Source organism: Erigeron canadensis, chromosome 3 (genome assembly GCF_010389155.1).
Source record: "Erigeron canadensis isolate Cc75 chromosome 3, C_canadensis_v1, whole genome shotgun sequence".
NCBI lineage: Eukaryota > Viridiplantae > Streptophyta > Magnoliopsida > Asterales > Asteraceae > Erigeron > Erigeron canadensis.
The window spans coordinates 29,407,099-29,423,024 of record NC_057763.1 but is presented as its reverse complement, the minus strand read 5'-3'; the positions used below and the strand labels follow the sequence as shown (position 1 = coordinate 29,423,024).

Genomic DNA, 15,926 nt, shown 5'->3' with positions numbered 1-15,926 from the left:
TTTCTTTCCCTCTATGTATATAAAAAAAGAACAGAGATCCATCCATCCATATATATCGTTTATATGTATACTATCATCATAAATGGATGATTCATTTGAGCAAACTTTATATTCCTTGAATAGACAAAAGCATATTAAAGGAAATCAATAGCCTGAATCCATCTTTGGTCCATGAATTCATTAATATATGAATATATGCTCTTCTTTTTTCCATCCTCATTTATATATTATATATATGTTCCAATTATATTATTCTTATTATTATATCACCATTATAAGCATTTTAGTAACTGCATATGGATACTACACCTGAATAAGAGAAAAGCACCGTAGCACTACAATAACATTTCGATGAAAACCGAAATCAAGATTCCAATGACACATCATCACATTCATCAAACAAATAGCCACCGTAACACCACCATATTCGGGCGGGTTTGTTAGATCCGTACCAATTTGGAAGAATCTCTTCGCGGTCACACTCATCTGGCTTGATGAATTCGTAGCCTAGTGGTCGTATGTGGTGGAGTTGGTTGTTCGCTGTGGTATCGTTGGCCATGGATCCCAGAATCTAGTTGCCTTTTCCGACTGGGAATCTGGGATTTTTGGTTGAATGTGGTGAGACAGAAAAAGGGGTATACATATGGATAGATAGATATAGATTATTATATAGATATAAATATAGATGATACATATGTGATATGTGTATGTATAGATTATATATTTTTTAAGATAATGTTGATGAGTGAAAAATTAAAAGAAATTGAGGAGGAAGACATCCTGGAAGAAGTCAAAGGAAGATAAAAGGAGGAAAGGATGATGTCTTAGATGTAAAAGACCAAAACACCCTCATATGTCATGCACATGACAAATTTAACGGAGAAAACTAACAGAAGTTAGTGGTAGGGACTTTTGGCAACGATATCGAAAAACCAAGGGACTGGTTGCAATGAAAAAAAGCACAGGGAGCAAACCACGGGGACCATTTGTGACATTTTCTCAAATCTTTAATTATCTTTTTACCGATTTTAAAGAAAAAGGAAAATCCATAGCTTGCAGCCAACTTGTTACATCATGTAGCAAGTTCTTCACAAAATACACATGTTTCATATTCAAGAGCAAATTCTTTTATATCTTTTGGTGATTTTGCTCTCCAAATATGTCTTAATAAAAACAGAAAATTCCGTTTCATTATTGGAATGGAAAGAAAGAAAAATGTCTACTTGACATCTTTTGCATATATATATATATATATGTATATATATATATATTCAAACAATACCACATGCATCTACGTTTGAAGTATATGTGTTAAAATGCTTCTAAGGTATTTTGTTGTTAAAATGATCTTAAATTATTTCTAATTTGTGGAGTCAAGTTAAAATCATCTTAACCATTGAATAAAAATCAAAAAAGTATATGTGTTAAAATGCTTTAAGTATTTTGTTGTTATAAATGCTCTCAAAAGTTAAAATCATTTTAACTATTGAATAAAAATCAAAGTTAAGATTCACATAAAAAATTGTTTTACTTTTACAAAATTTCGGAAAAAAGAGAGTAGAAAATAAATATAGTTATACATCGTGATTTCCTTAGTTATAAGACTAGAGTACTAGACAGCCCATGGCGCGTGTGTAACACTAAAGCCGCTCATTGGCTAGTTGAAAGAATATTGTGAGCCAATCTTTTCAGGCAAAGTTTGTAGAAAGTTGCCTATAATTCTCTATGAACTACGATAGAAAACCATTAACATTTAGTTAAAAGAAACAAACTTACAAACGAATCACAAGAGTTCAAAGGTCAAACAAGAAGGGAACTTTAACAAACATATACATAATAGGGTTTAGTCACAAGATAACTAATGTATTTTTTCTCATCTCATTAAACTAAATTATTAATACATATCACTCACATAATTTACTAACTTTATGGTTGACCAAATGTTAAAATTAAGGGAATCTCGACCTTTGGATTAAAATAAAAGGTTAAAATTTTAAGTTGATTTTTCAATCTTGACCATTGATTTTAATCCAATGCTCAAAATCCCATAACTTTACCTATAACGTTTTTAATAACTTTACCTATAAAGTTCATTTGAACTTTACAAGATCTCAATCGTAACTTATTAAACTCTAATTTTAAAATTTTTTCAAAAACTTTATTAATTTCTTCTATCTCATCTATGTTTCTACTTCATCTCTCACTTCATTGATTCATTGTGGTTCACAACATGGACTTTAATTATCTTATCTTGCTTCTAATTCCATTTTCACTTGAATTGCGGCAGTGGATTTAATTATTTGGGTGGATTTTAATTTGGTCAGGCCAACATCCAATTTTCATCGTGGGTCGGTGGTTGCTTTTACAATTCAGTTACTGGTTCTTTGTGTTTTTTTTTCCTTTTCTGGTCGTCTCTTTTTGTCATGTGTATAGCCGAACGGAGTAAGGCGTTTTTCTTTTGAGGTACGCCCAAAAAGCGTCAAGAACCCCCCTGGAACGCCAGAGGAACGCCGTGAACATCACCCCAAGGGGCGTTCCAAGCCAAATTTCCGTCCCTCTCGTTTCTTTTCGAACACCTGTTCCATGTGTGAGCTTCTAGGCAAATAGCCGTTGCAACGGCTACCTCCCTCCCCCCCCCCCCTTATTTTTTTCTTAATCCTTTGATTTTCATTACAAATTTAGTTTTTTTTATATATATATATACTATATTGTACATATATATACACTTACATACGTTTTTCGGTGAGTTTTTTTTCACTTTCTTTCCTTTGTTTTTCGGTGAGTGTATGTGTGTGCGTTGTGTGGGTGAAATCGGAAATAGAAATATAGATATCGATAGCTATATAGATATAATACAGAGTCACCGTCGGAGTAAACAAGAAGGAAAGATTAAAGAATATTAGGTAGAAGAAGATTTATGAGTTTTTCTGGGTCAAAGAGGAATTGCTTTTTGAGGTAGAAAATTAGTCATATATAGTATTATTAATATTATTTTATTAATATAGTATAAACTGTTTTTTTTTTTAAACATGAGTATAATTTTTTATTTTTTTTTGAACATTAAATTGTATATATTGAAGAAACTAGAAACTAGCGAGTAGCTAGTTGAAAGGTACAGAGTCTGGGAGTATAAAACAGGGTTACATATCTTAGAACATAAAGACAAGGGAACTACAAATAAAAACGATGCTTAGATACTGAAAATACTTCATTGGGGCCACTTAACATCTGATTTTATTGCTCGTACACTTGATTTCTGTAATGACGGAGCCAATGGAGGGGTTTTGTTAGAGAAAATGCAATCGTTTCTCTGATCTTCCAAATTGTCCAGCAGAATGCCATGATAATGAGTATAAACTGTTACTTTTAATTATAAAATACAAGTATTAATTATTTAAATTAAGTTTTGATTTTTATATTTTATGTTGCATAAAATTTTGTATTTATTTTGTTAGTTTTTATTTAAAAATATTAGGAATGTTATATATTTCCATTTATTTATTAAATTTAAATAAAATTAAAATAAAAAAAAGGAACAAGAGAGTTAGGGGAACCCCTCACTCCAAGGGAGGAACCCCCTTACTCCAAAAGAGCTCCACATGTCACAAAAATAAGCAAAATGGGGGTTATTGGAACCCCTTGCTCCTCATAGCCTAAGAGAAATAGCCCTTTAAAATTTGTTTTCCTATCAGTTAGAATAAATCGCATTAAACAATGGATGTGAAGAAGGGGCCATCCCTGCTTTCCGCATATTAAATAAATCTGTTGATGCACATGTTAATGTTGAAAACACTAATAATGAGAATGTGCCTACTGGTGGTACATCATCGAAATAAGGTAATCATGAAGCTAATGGGTCTCGTAACCAAAACATTACAAAAACCGGCGGTGAACAAGAGAAGATGAACCCATCAGATGTAAGTTGGAAAATAATGGCCAAAATATTTTGCCTGCCTGACTTTTGTGTGTGTTTTTGGAATTTAATAGTCAATGAGAAGGTAATCATATTTGATAATTTTTAGTGTTTTTCAGATTTGATGTTTGAAAAACACCCATTTAATATTCTTATACCCATACAAGATAAAGAGATGAATTTATAAATTTTGGTGTAAAAAAAATTTGAAATGGAAAGAAATGGATGATGATTGATATAGATGAAGAAAAAAAATAGATGAGAGAGAAGCAAAAATTAATAATTTCTTTTTTTAATAAAAAGTAAAAATAAAGTTGAAAAATATATGAATTGAAAAGTATATGAATGATACATATTAATAATTCAGTTTAATGGAACCGAATATAAGTACCCGTATTTTCTCGTGGATGGGATCTACCCATGATATGCGATGTTTGTGAAAACCATTCCTCATCCAACCGGTGAGAAAATGATTCGATTTGCTAGGGCATAGGAGGCTGCAAGGAAGGATGTGGAACGAGCTTTTGGTATTATCAAAAAAAAAAAAAATTAAATTACTTAGAGAACCAGCATGACAAATGGATGAATTACCCATTCGTAAGATCATGTATGCGTGTTGTATTCTTCACAACATGATTTTAAAAGACGAGGACCACGCATTATGTCCTGATTATATCCTAGTTCTCCCGGTCGCGTCACAACCATCAAATGCTCGACTTGCAGAGATACAGGACTCGAGCGTTCACAAAGATCTTCGGATGGATCTCATTGACCATATTCATCGCACGTTCATTCCGGGCCTCGATCGCTAATTTATTTATATATTGTATTGTTGTTTCATTTAAGATTGTAGTTTGGTGCTTTATTTTGTTGATTTAGTTTAATATTGTATTAGTTTTAAATTATTAAATAAAAGTATTAGTTATTATTATTTTAAATAAAATAAATAGAAAGTAAATTAAATAAAAAAGGTGGGGATGATAGAGAAGGGTAGCAAGGTGCTCCTAGTTTTAAGAAGCGGACATGAAAGAAGAAAAAGTTTGGGAAAGAGTGAGATGACAAGGTGCTCCCCACCCTTAGTAGTAGGGACAGTATCACAAAGTACAAAATGGGCCAATGCCCACCTTCCGTTTATATAAACTATAGTTATTTGACCTCTTTACATAATAAGGAAAAACAAGAGTAACTTATGCCCCCTTACATAACACGGTGATGATCTTACACCCGTATCACCCACTTTCGATATCCACAGTAACTTACATATATTAGTAATTCTCTTTTATGTATACACTAATTTCTAGCGCCTTGCTAGAAGTTTATTTTTAATATAATCCATCTGCCGTTCTAAAAAAACTAACTAAGCTTTAATGAAGTTACTCGTTTGTAAGTAAAAGTAAATTCAATTACAAAGTTTTATTGTCCCTTGTAATAATATATGTAATTTAAAGTACAATATATCACACATATGACATATAATTTGAAGTTTATACATAGACTTTCCTTCCCGATTGTAAAATTTCCTCCAAAATACAATATATCACACATATGATCGACATGCTAAAAATTACATAGTATATCTCTTAAATATACTAGCATAGTGCCTTCACAATGCGGCGATGATGACTGCAACGACAGTCTAGTGGTGTCGGAAACGGTGGTGATGGAGGCGCCTATTGGTGGTGGTAGCGTTTTATGGATGAGTGTGTGCTGATTGATCAATGTATTGTTAAACACTTAAATAAAGATAACTGATTATATATTATGTTAGTTTTATGGACTTTTAATGCATCAAACTAACGATTTTAAGTGCTCTTATAAGCCCGGTGCCAACCCTATGTCAACCAACTCGTCGACAGCCTCGTCGACGAGGACTAGGTTGGCAGGGAGGTCGACGAACGACAACTCTTCCGGCTCCATCGATGGGTCGAAGATGGTGGACGGGGTGGAGCTTGTGTGTGGGATCCTCAAGTCTTCCAAAATCCTTGAACGTTGTTTTTATAGTGTATATATATGTATAGTATATATGTGTGGGTGAAGATGATTATTTTTATATCTTTTATTACGTTCAAACACATTTTATTATTATGAAAACACATTACAATTAAAAAGACAATACATAATTAAAAAAGACAGTACATGATTAAAACACGAAATACATAATAATGATACGATTACTCATCATCTTTTATTGACATACTTCCCAAACCACGGTTAGCGTTTTCATCGAGCAAACACTTGTCGTGTTGCGGGCATTTGACTTCCCACGTGGTTTTGTCTTCCCCGTAATTGGAGGGACTAATTGTGTAAATATTTTCAATTTTGAACGTTGAAAGAGCTTCTTCTAGTTTACCATGTTGTGTAAATGTTTACTCCGTGGACCTTCAGTCGTGTCCCTGTTGAACATTTCAGTAATGTTCTTCCATGCGTTTTTGCTTGGATTAGTCATATTACATCTACCGGTCACGGGGTCAGGTTGGCTCCACAACCAATACCTCGACAACAAAAGATCTTCTGATTTAGTCCACCTTTGTATCGACATTTTTAAATAGAATGGTTTGAGTAAGATAAAAATGAGTTGAAAGAAATTGTTATGATTTAAAATGGTTGTGTTAAGTTGATAATGAATAGGGTTATAAAAAAAAACAACAAACAAAAAAAGCCTAGTAGCCTTATTTTCAAAAATTAGAATAAATATTTTTTTTTAGTTGAGCAATGGTCACCAAGAAAACAGTCCCCACAAACCTAATATAAATAATGAAAGTTTAGGGTTTATATGGTAATTATAACTTTGGGTAAATATAAAATAAAAATAAATAAAAGTTGAGGTAGAGGTAAGGTTGGTAGTAAGCGAAAAAGAGGTAATTTAAAAGAGAAAAACTGACGTGACAGTGTGAAAGAGGGAGGATGGTGTCTTGGGTTGACATAGGCCTAACCGTTTTCTCATTTTAAGGTATTTTTAGTGAAAAACTGCCCTATATACATATAAGAGTAATTTTTTTTTTCTCTTTTAAGTTTTCTTCATCGATTAGCTATAAAACATCCAAAACTTGACATGTAGATTTCATTAATTTTTTTTAGCAAATATCATCTCTTGATCATGCCACATGTCATGATCTTGTAAATAAGAGAATTTTTAGGTTGATTAATTAAAAGGATTAATCATTTACCTATATATATTTATGTTGCATGTGCATAAAAACAAATTAAATATTAGTATATGTTTCATGTTTTTATTTGATATATAGTTTCTTTATATTTTTTATATACCTTATAAAAATACTTCTCAAATTTCAAATTTTAATTTATTATGGCCAACAAACACCTTCACTTCCACAAATTTGTCTTTGGAAATAATACAAGTTATTTGGACAATAATAGAGTCAGAAATTTCAATGTGAAATTGACAAATATTTTTTATGATATTAACAAGTGTAATTAATTTTTTGATTTTTAATTACCTTTAAACTGGATAAATACATAAAAATAATACTAAAAATATAGAATTTATAGTTATTTTGGAATTGTCATGATCATCTTTTGATCACCACATAACTCCGTCATTAGGGGCAAGGGTTTAGTCGGTTTGTTTTATCAACAAAAACTATCGGCAAACATCGGCAAATCGGCATCCTTATAGCACTTGTATCGGCAAGCAAAATCGGCTAGTTTTGGCTTGTTTCATCGACATGTTTTGACCGATGCAAGTGAACATTGGGTGATATATATATATATATATTAATTGTTTATGACTTTTGCGTGCATCAAGGCAAAGTTGTCATGTTCTTATTGGATACAATATATATTATTATTAGTATAATTATTATTTTATTGGTTATAGATAGATAGTACAGCCATGTGCCGATAGAACCAAACTAGTCATTACACCCACATATTTGACTCTTTTTGGTAGATTTTGGCAAAAAAAAACTTACAGCCACATGGCATCTTTTTATTGACTGATTTTTTGCCAAATTGACACAAGTATGGCACTACACCTTTGCCCCTCATGAATCATATTTTAGAATGATATGTGTACACCTTTAATTGAAACATGCTTTTCCTATTCATTTGAAGAAATTGAACAGTTAATTAAAGTATATTTCCCGCCCCATCACTATTTTAGAAAAATACAAAGATGATCCTACACTCTTATCACGACAAGTCGACAATCCATCTACAGTGTCACAGAGATTTTCTAGAAAGAGGTAAGTAGTGACAGTAGATATATATACAACTAGGTAGCCTAGGCCGCCCAACGGGTATTAGAAGAGTGTTGATGTATATGGGTAAAAATGACGGAACTGTTGTTGATCAAAGACATGCGCCGAGTACCAATAGAACCATAAACTTTTTATAAAAACACCTAGTATTCAATTAATTCAATATAAAAACAAGTGGTAAGATAAATAAAGTTGTCACATATCAAATACTATTCTTTTATAAAATAACTTAAAAACAAACTCAAAAATCAAAAGAGAATAAAAAATTACAATGAAAAAAAAATTGAATAACATATATGTGATACAAAACTTTACAAAAAAAATAACAAAAAGTTTATTAAAAATATTGTAGAAAGCAAAAAATTAAAAACTATAAATATACAAATGGAATATTAATTAAAACATAATGTTGAAAAAAAATGCTACAAAAAAGATAATGTTACAAAGTATAAACAAAATTGTAAAATACAAGCCAAAAAAGCAAAAAGCTAAACAAAAGTTAAGACAAAATGTATAAAATAAATGTTAAAAAAAACATAAGTTACAACTCATATCTACTTTTTATGAAATATAAACTTATAGTACAAAAAGTTACAAAATAATGTCATTCAATGAGATATGTTAAGGGTCTAAAAAGAAGAAAAAAGTAGCAATGTACCAATACACTATTATGTTTATGTCACTCAAAAAAATAATAAGAAGGAAAAAATGTTAATAAAATAAACTCAAAAGTCAAAAGAAGATAATAAGAATCAACAGAATATATGTAAACAATTTAATATCAAAAATTTGTTTAAAAATATAACAATATTTTTAGATTTTTTTTTTTATAAGAAACAAAATATTAAAATTCATACTATTACACAAAAAATAAATGTTGAAAAAACCCCAAAAGTAAAATCTAAAAACAAAAAATTAAAAAAAAGTTTTTTTTTTTCTAAAAATGATAATGTTTAAATAAAATCATGTTACTTAAATTAATTTCAAATAAAATCAAATGAAACAATAAGGGGCAAAAGTATAAATATGAATCTGTTTATATATAAAACTCCAAGGTTATATATGAAAATTATGTGGGTGCAAAAATAAAGGAACTAAAAGTTTAAAATTGATAAAGAGGGAGTCAAACCAAAGACCCCTCCAATGAGAGGCAAAAGGCTTTACCAACCAACTAATCTGAAGCTTTAAGCATATATTGACATATATTTTATTTATACTGAAAATGCAGATGAAGACAAAATAGCTACTATTAACATCCACTTTCTTTATTAAAGAAGTTAATAGTACGTTCTTGATAACTATGCTTTAAAAATTAAAAATGAGTAGTTATTTGTTCATTCTCAATATTGTTTGCACGTAAAAGAAAATTGATCATTTTTAAAGTTTTCAGTACGTTTTAATAATTTTGTGTAAACAGTGTAAGCCATGTAACAACTTGATGAACTTATTTCACATATATGGCAGGCTAAAATTTTCATTTCCGATTTCCTTACTCTCCTTTAAGCATCTCATGTGTAAATTTGTAATGAAAAATCAAAAAGTATAAATTAAATTTAAAAGGAGATTTTTTGTATAATCATCAAAAGTATAAGTGTTAATATTGTCATTTAATAAATATGAAATAATTAAATTTAATCTAATGGTTCTAAATCAAAAATGTAATCCATCCAAAGACTATTGTCCCGCGTAATACACGAGCAAACATATAATTAATGGCATGTTATCGATCATTTCATGATAACATATTATTTTTATATAAATTCAAAATCAATCAATATTTGATTTTATATATAAATATTTGATTTTTATATAAAATGAATTATTTGATTTTAAATAAGATGAATCATATAAAATATTTGTTTTTGACATATCATTTATTCCTTTAATTCATATAGATACAAAATTTAATGATTACATCCAATAACATCTCTTTTAAGTCAAAATTTGTGATTATGTTTAAATCTTGAATCAATATAAAATTAATAAATTAGTTGAGTAAAAGATTAGTTTATTTTAATTAATTATGTTTCATTTTTTTAGAACTAACAAACTATCCTATCTTTAATCCTAAACTATACGAATCCTTTCAAATAAAACATATAACTCTACAACAAACTATTGATTATTGAATGGAATATTAGTTGAATTAAATTAAAGATGGGAAAATGTCAGCTAAAGCATTTAGTACCTATCTTAGGTAAAACAAAAAGAAATTATGTAAAATTTAGGGGGGATTATGTAAAATTCGGGAGAGGGGGTGTGTATGTTTATTAAATTCAAATGTTTAATTTGTAACTTTTTTTAACATGACAGTACCTAAGATAATTAAAGCTGTGCAGTACGGATTATTTTCCCAAGATATTTATCTAGAGATAGTAGAATTAAAGATGTTCTAGCAAATTGATATGTGTCTTATTTATTGATTTGATATTTATGATGATTGTTACCATATAAAATAAAACGAAAATGATGGATCCTCCTAAACATTAACCTAAAAACTCTTTTAGATTTCCCTTAATCTCTTTCTTAATCTCCCCTTAAATTTTCACATGTCACATGTAACATCCCAAATTTTCACATGTCACATGTCACATGTTAAGCCTTTAAATAATTTAATGACTATATGTGTTTAATGTGTTATATGTGCAAGGCTTTAGTGCCCTAATGATTGATGTGCTAAAGTATTTAAGATATGTTTTATGAGCCTTTTGATGTGCTTTAAGGGTTTAATATGTTGTAAGTATTCCCCATATGTGTTTTAAGCTAAATATGATCCATACGAAAGTCTAGGGACTAGTTTTGATATAGCTGGAAACTAAAAAACGGGTTAAGGGTCTAATAATATGTCATTAGACTCATAAATAAGAGAATATTCATTTCCTTTGAAGCCCTAGCCGTTCCCTTTGTTCCATAGTATCCTATTGTTCGATTTCATCGTCATTCGGTTGATTCGAGAGTGTTTTGATCAAGTTTTTGCATCCTCTTTTTAATCTCTAGGTATTCAAGGTATAATGATATTGATTTTGTATCACTTAAATAATATAATCAGATCCATAACTGATTTAGGTCATTAGATGATCAATTGATGTCTTAAATGTTGATTCGTTGACCTAAAACGTTTAATTATGTGATGCAAATCAAGTAAGGATTAATCAATGATTTCATTGCATCATTATGGTCTTAAAATGGTGAATTTTGAGGTACAAAAGTCGTTCATAAGGTTTGGGGTCGTTTGGAGTGTGTTTGGTTAAGTTTTGGAGGTTAAACAATGAGTTTTGTGCAGAATTGGGGCTAGCTGCGGCATAACCAGAAAATAGTGACACTTAGTTGTGACGCAATTTGGTAGTTGCGACGCAAAATAGCCATAACTTTTGAACCGTAACTCCGTTTTTAACAAATAAGCTATCCATGGAATCGTGAGAGAGTCTACTTTCTAATGGTAATACTTTTAAAAGATGATGATGATTTCAAGTTTCCAGAAAGGTTAATTTAGTAAGTGAATGTCGAGTTCCATCGAGTTATGTAAGCCTTAAGTATTAAACGAACCTCCGATACATCAAGTATTGTCATGAGTCGTGTTTATAGGTATTTAGACTTGAGTCATGACCATAAGTGAGTGGGTACTTATTAGCTTATTATGTCATTTAATGATTATAGGTAGTCGGGAATAATTAAATTTTATCTAATGGTTCTAAATCAAAGTTGAAACTCATTAAAGGGTTCCTATTTGTTTAGAAATGAATTTATGACCTTGTTATATATATATATGGATAATGATAAATCAACCTAATTGGTGTGCCTAAAGATGTGCCTAATTGTAAGATGATGATATGTGGAAAAATCAGAGGGCAAGATTAGGAAAGAGAATTAGTGGAATCTACATGTCAAAATCTTAAGGTTTTAGACATATCTTTAGGTACACCAATTAGGTTGATTAATCATTTTCCTATATATATATATATATATATATATGGGGACAATCAAATAAGAACAGTTTTAAAATAAGAACGGTGAGAACACCTTAAAAACTAACATAGTGCATAATTAATTATCATTATTTAAGTGTTTAACAACACATTGATTCATCAAAATTGAAAAAATCACGTTTTTTGTTGGATGCATCATTTTGATGAATAAGCATCCAAGATGGATGCACAAAACAAAAAACATGATTATTTTGATTTTGACGGTTGAATTTGTTGTTAAACACTTAAATAAAGATAATTAGTTATGCACCAAGTTAGTTTTATGAACTTTTAATGCATCAAAATAATGTTTTTAAAATGTTTTTACCGTTCTTATTTTAAGAGTGTTCTCACCGGAGTGTTATATATATATATATATATATATATATTGGTAGTCGGTAGATGATAGTAAGTCTGCTTTTCGGATATGCATAAAAGATCATTGTAGCTTTTTCTATTGTAATTAAGTTTTCTTTTTTTGATTATTTTATATATATTTACGTTGCATGTGTTTAGACATTTAAGATTATTATATGTTTCATGTTTTTATTTAATATAACACATGTGTATCTTTAAAAAATATCTAGTAAGTTCTATATTTTATATATTATATATATATAATTAAGTATAATAAGTTATAGAATACTGTTTAGAAAAAAAAAATAATAAATCCACTTACAAATTAGCTTAAGATTTCTCTTAAAACCACAAGATAATGACATGTGAATTCTATTAAATCTTTTTTATAATCTTGTAGTATTTTTTCATGATTTTTTGGTATGTCAATTATCTTGTGTTTAGAAAGATTAAGTTATTTTATTAGTTAAATGATCCCTTTTAAGAAACAAAAGAACATTCTCGCCCACTCATTTCCTACCTCCCCCGCCCCCTCCTCTCACTCATGCCCTTAGTGAGGGGTTCGCTCTTAGCCCGGCCTCAAGGGAAATTATAAAGGGGTTTGGCGCTACATACACATTTTGAAATGGTTTACATTTGATAGGTGGTGATTTAAGAAAAAGGTACTGTTTGATACGGTATGGGGGCGTTGCTGTCATGGCTCCATTATGGAAGGTAGCTAGGGATAAAGTTAAGATGCATCTTAGTTACAAAGATGCATGTGATGTACTTACACTAGCATACAATGATACAAAAGTTGATAGAAAAAGAAATACTTAACCTATATGTTTTCCTATTGACCGTATGTTATTACTTCTTCTATTCCATTAAAACTTGTCCACTTTTAAATTTTTACAGTCAAACTTTATAAACTTTGACCATAAATATATTTTTTTGTGTTATCTCTATACTAAATGAAAGACAATTGTCTTTCAAAAATATTTTTAAAAAAATTGTGATGTAGCAAGTTTACATTTTTTCATAAAAGATCTTTATTTTAATTATGATGTCATAAATATATTACAATATTTTTAATTAAAAATAGCTCACTAAATACTTATTTAAAGTTCCTAATCTTTTTATTACAAACAAAGAAATTTTTTTAATAATTATTATGTTATTCAATTCATCATCTCCATATCGATTTATAATATACTAGATTAAACCCATGCGTTGCATGGTAAGACAATTAGTTATAATTCACATTATATAATCATACCAAAAAAAATAAAATGTATCAATCAAATTTGAAGGATGACATAACATTATGAGAAATGAAAAAAACATGAGATTACCTTAATTCTAGTGTAACTTTAAAAAAATAAAAATTATAAATGATAATTTAAAATCATTATATTATCATAAAGTCAAATTAAACATCAACGTGTATATATATATATATATATATAATGCTAATGATTTATATAAATGTTTAACAAGATTGAAATTTTTGATTTTTAAAAAAAAGTATACGGATATATTCAAATATTTAGATTTAAGTTTATATGAATGTCAAATCACAATTTTTATTTAAAAAATACAACTTTTACGATAACTCTATATTTGTATTACGCATGATAATTTCATTGAAACTCTAGATTTGATTTATTTAATTTCATATAAATAAGACTTGTTAGCCGACATGTTATTTTGTTAGGCGACTTGTAAATTTTGTTTTTTTTTGGTTTTTAATTTTTTTATTATTAATTAATGAAGATTAGGATGAAGAATAATTTTTAAAAAAATGCTTAAAAGTAGGAAATTAATGTAGGTATGACACATTAAAAAAAATCTTATATGGCATTATTTTATAATTGTCACCTAATCAAAACATTATCCTCTTTTAATTATATAGAGAGATTAATGACAAAAATTACATACATATTTTATAGTTTTATAATTTTAATTAAAACGCCCGGGTTGAACCCGGGTAAATTCGCTAGTATAGTATTTGATGAAAATTATATAAATTGATTGTGTTTTAGATGTATGTTTTATTGGTATAACTTTCATTAACTATTATATAACGCAGTTACGTTAGTAAAATTTTTTATTGTCAAAGTTAGTAAAATTTGACTTTAAAATTCTAAAAATGGACAAGTTTAGTGGATGGAGAAAGTACTATTTAAGCAACATATTCGCACACTTCACGCAGTAACCTGAAACTTTATATATATAAATGGTATGGTCTAAGAATAGATAGTATATACAGTACATAGAATCACTATATCTAATGGAACCTTCTTTTCCTTCAAAATATATATCTACATCTCAAGAATTCCCTCTCCATTTTCATGGCATTTTACGGATGCACAAAGATGGAAAATGTGAAAGATTTCTTGGAAATGATCTCATCCCTGCTGGATTCGACCCGCTAACAGGCATCGAATCTAAAGATGTCATCATCTCATTCGAATCCAATATTTTTGTAAGGCTTTACATTCCAAAAACCATCATTATTCGCAATCATAAACTCCCCATTGTGATTTACTATCATGGTGGAGCTTTCGTGACTCAATCAGCCGCATCTTCAACTTACCACCCGACACTTAACTTAATAACTAAACAATCTAACGTGATTATCGTGTCGGTAAACTATAGATTGGCCCCAGAGTATCCTATACCAATTGCGTATGAGGATTCATGGGAAGCGGTCAAATGGGTGGCTAGCCATTCTAAAAGAGACGGTCCAGAGCCATGGTTAAACGAACGTGCTGATTTTCAACGCGTGTTTTTTGCTGGAGATAGTTCAGGAGCCAACATAGCTCACAATATGGCTATTCGTGTCGGGCTAAACAAATTTAATGTTATCAACCTCAAGGGTGTCATTATGCTTCACCCATTTTTTGGAGGAAAAGACCCAATTGGAGATGAAATTATAGATAAGAACAAGGAGTACAAAATGTTAATAGACCATGGGTGGAAATTTGCATATCCATCAGGAAATGGGTCAGATGACCCATTGTTTAACCCGGCCAAGGACCCTAATATTTCAAGTTTTGGGTGCTCTAAAATACTTCTGTGTGTTGCCGAGAAGGATAGATTAAGAGATAGGGGTCTTAATTACAAGAAGGTGATGGAGAAAAGTGGATGGAGAGGAAAAATTGAGCTAATTGAGAACAAAGGAGATGACCATGTGTTCTTTTTATATAATCCTTCAAGTGACAATGCTAGAGCGATACGTGATAGAATTTGTTCATTTATCAATATTCCAATTCGTTGCAAAGCGTAATTGTGTTTTTAAATCCATGCAACGTTGAATAAGGGTTGCACGGTTAATTAGGTCTTGACTCTCGAGGGGCTGTTAATTTGGAGGAGCTAAGACCTATTAAGATCAAGAATTAAATAAATACTCGTACTTGGTAGTTTGTTTAATAAGTTTCCTAACAAGTTTAATTAGTTTCTAAATATAAGTCGTGTATCAGTTTGGCA

The 15,926-nt window shown here is 29.7% G+C and overlaps 1 protein-coding gene across 1 annotated transcript; it reads left to right on the top strand.

Moving 5' to 3' along the window:
• Window positions 1-14,727: 14,727 nt before the first annotated feature.
• LOC122591864 (probable carboxylesterase 2) lies at window positions 14,728-15,926 on the top strand. The gene has a single exon (XM_043764093.1). The coding sequence runs from the start codon at window positions 14,728-14,730 to the stop codon at window positions 15,724-15,726; it is 999 nt and encodes a 332-aa protein (XP_043620028.1). The 3' UTR covers window positions 15,727-15,926.

Bases quoted from the DNA above. Each gene is read 5' to 3' on its own strand.
- LOC122591864 (XM_043764093.1), top strand. From the start codon at position 14,728: ATGGAACCTTCTTTTCCTTCAAAATATATATCTACATCTCAAGAATTC.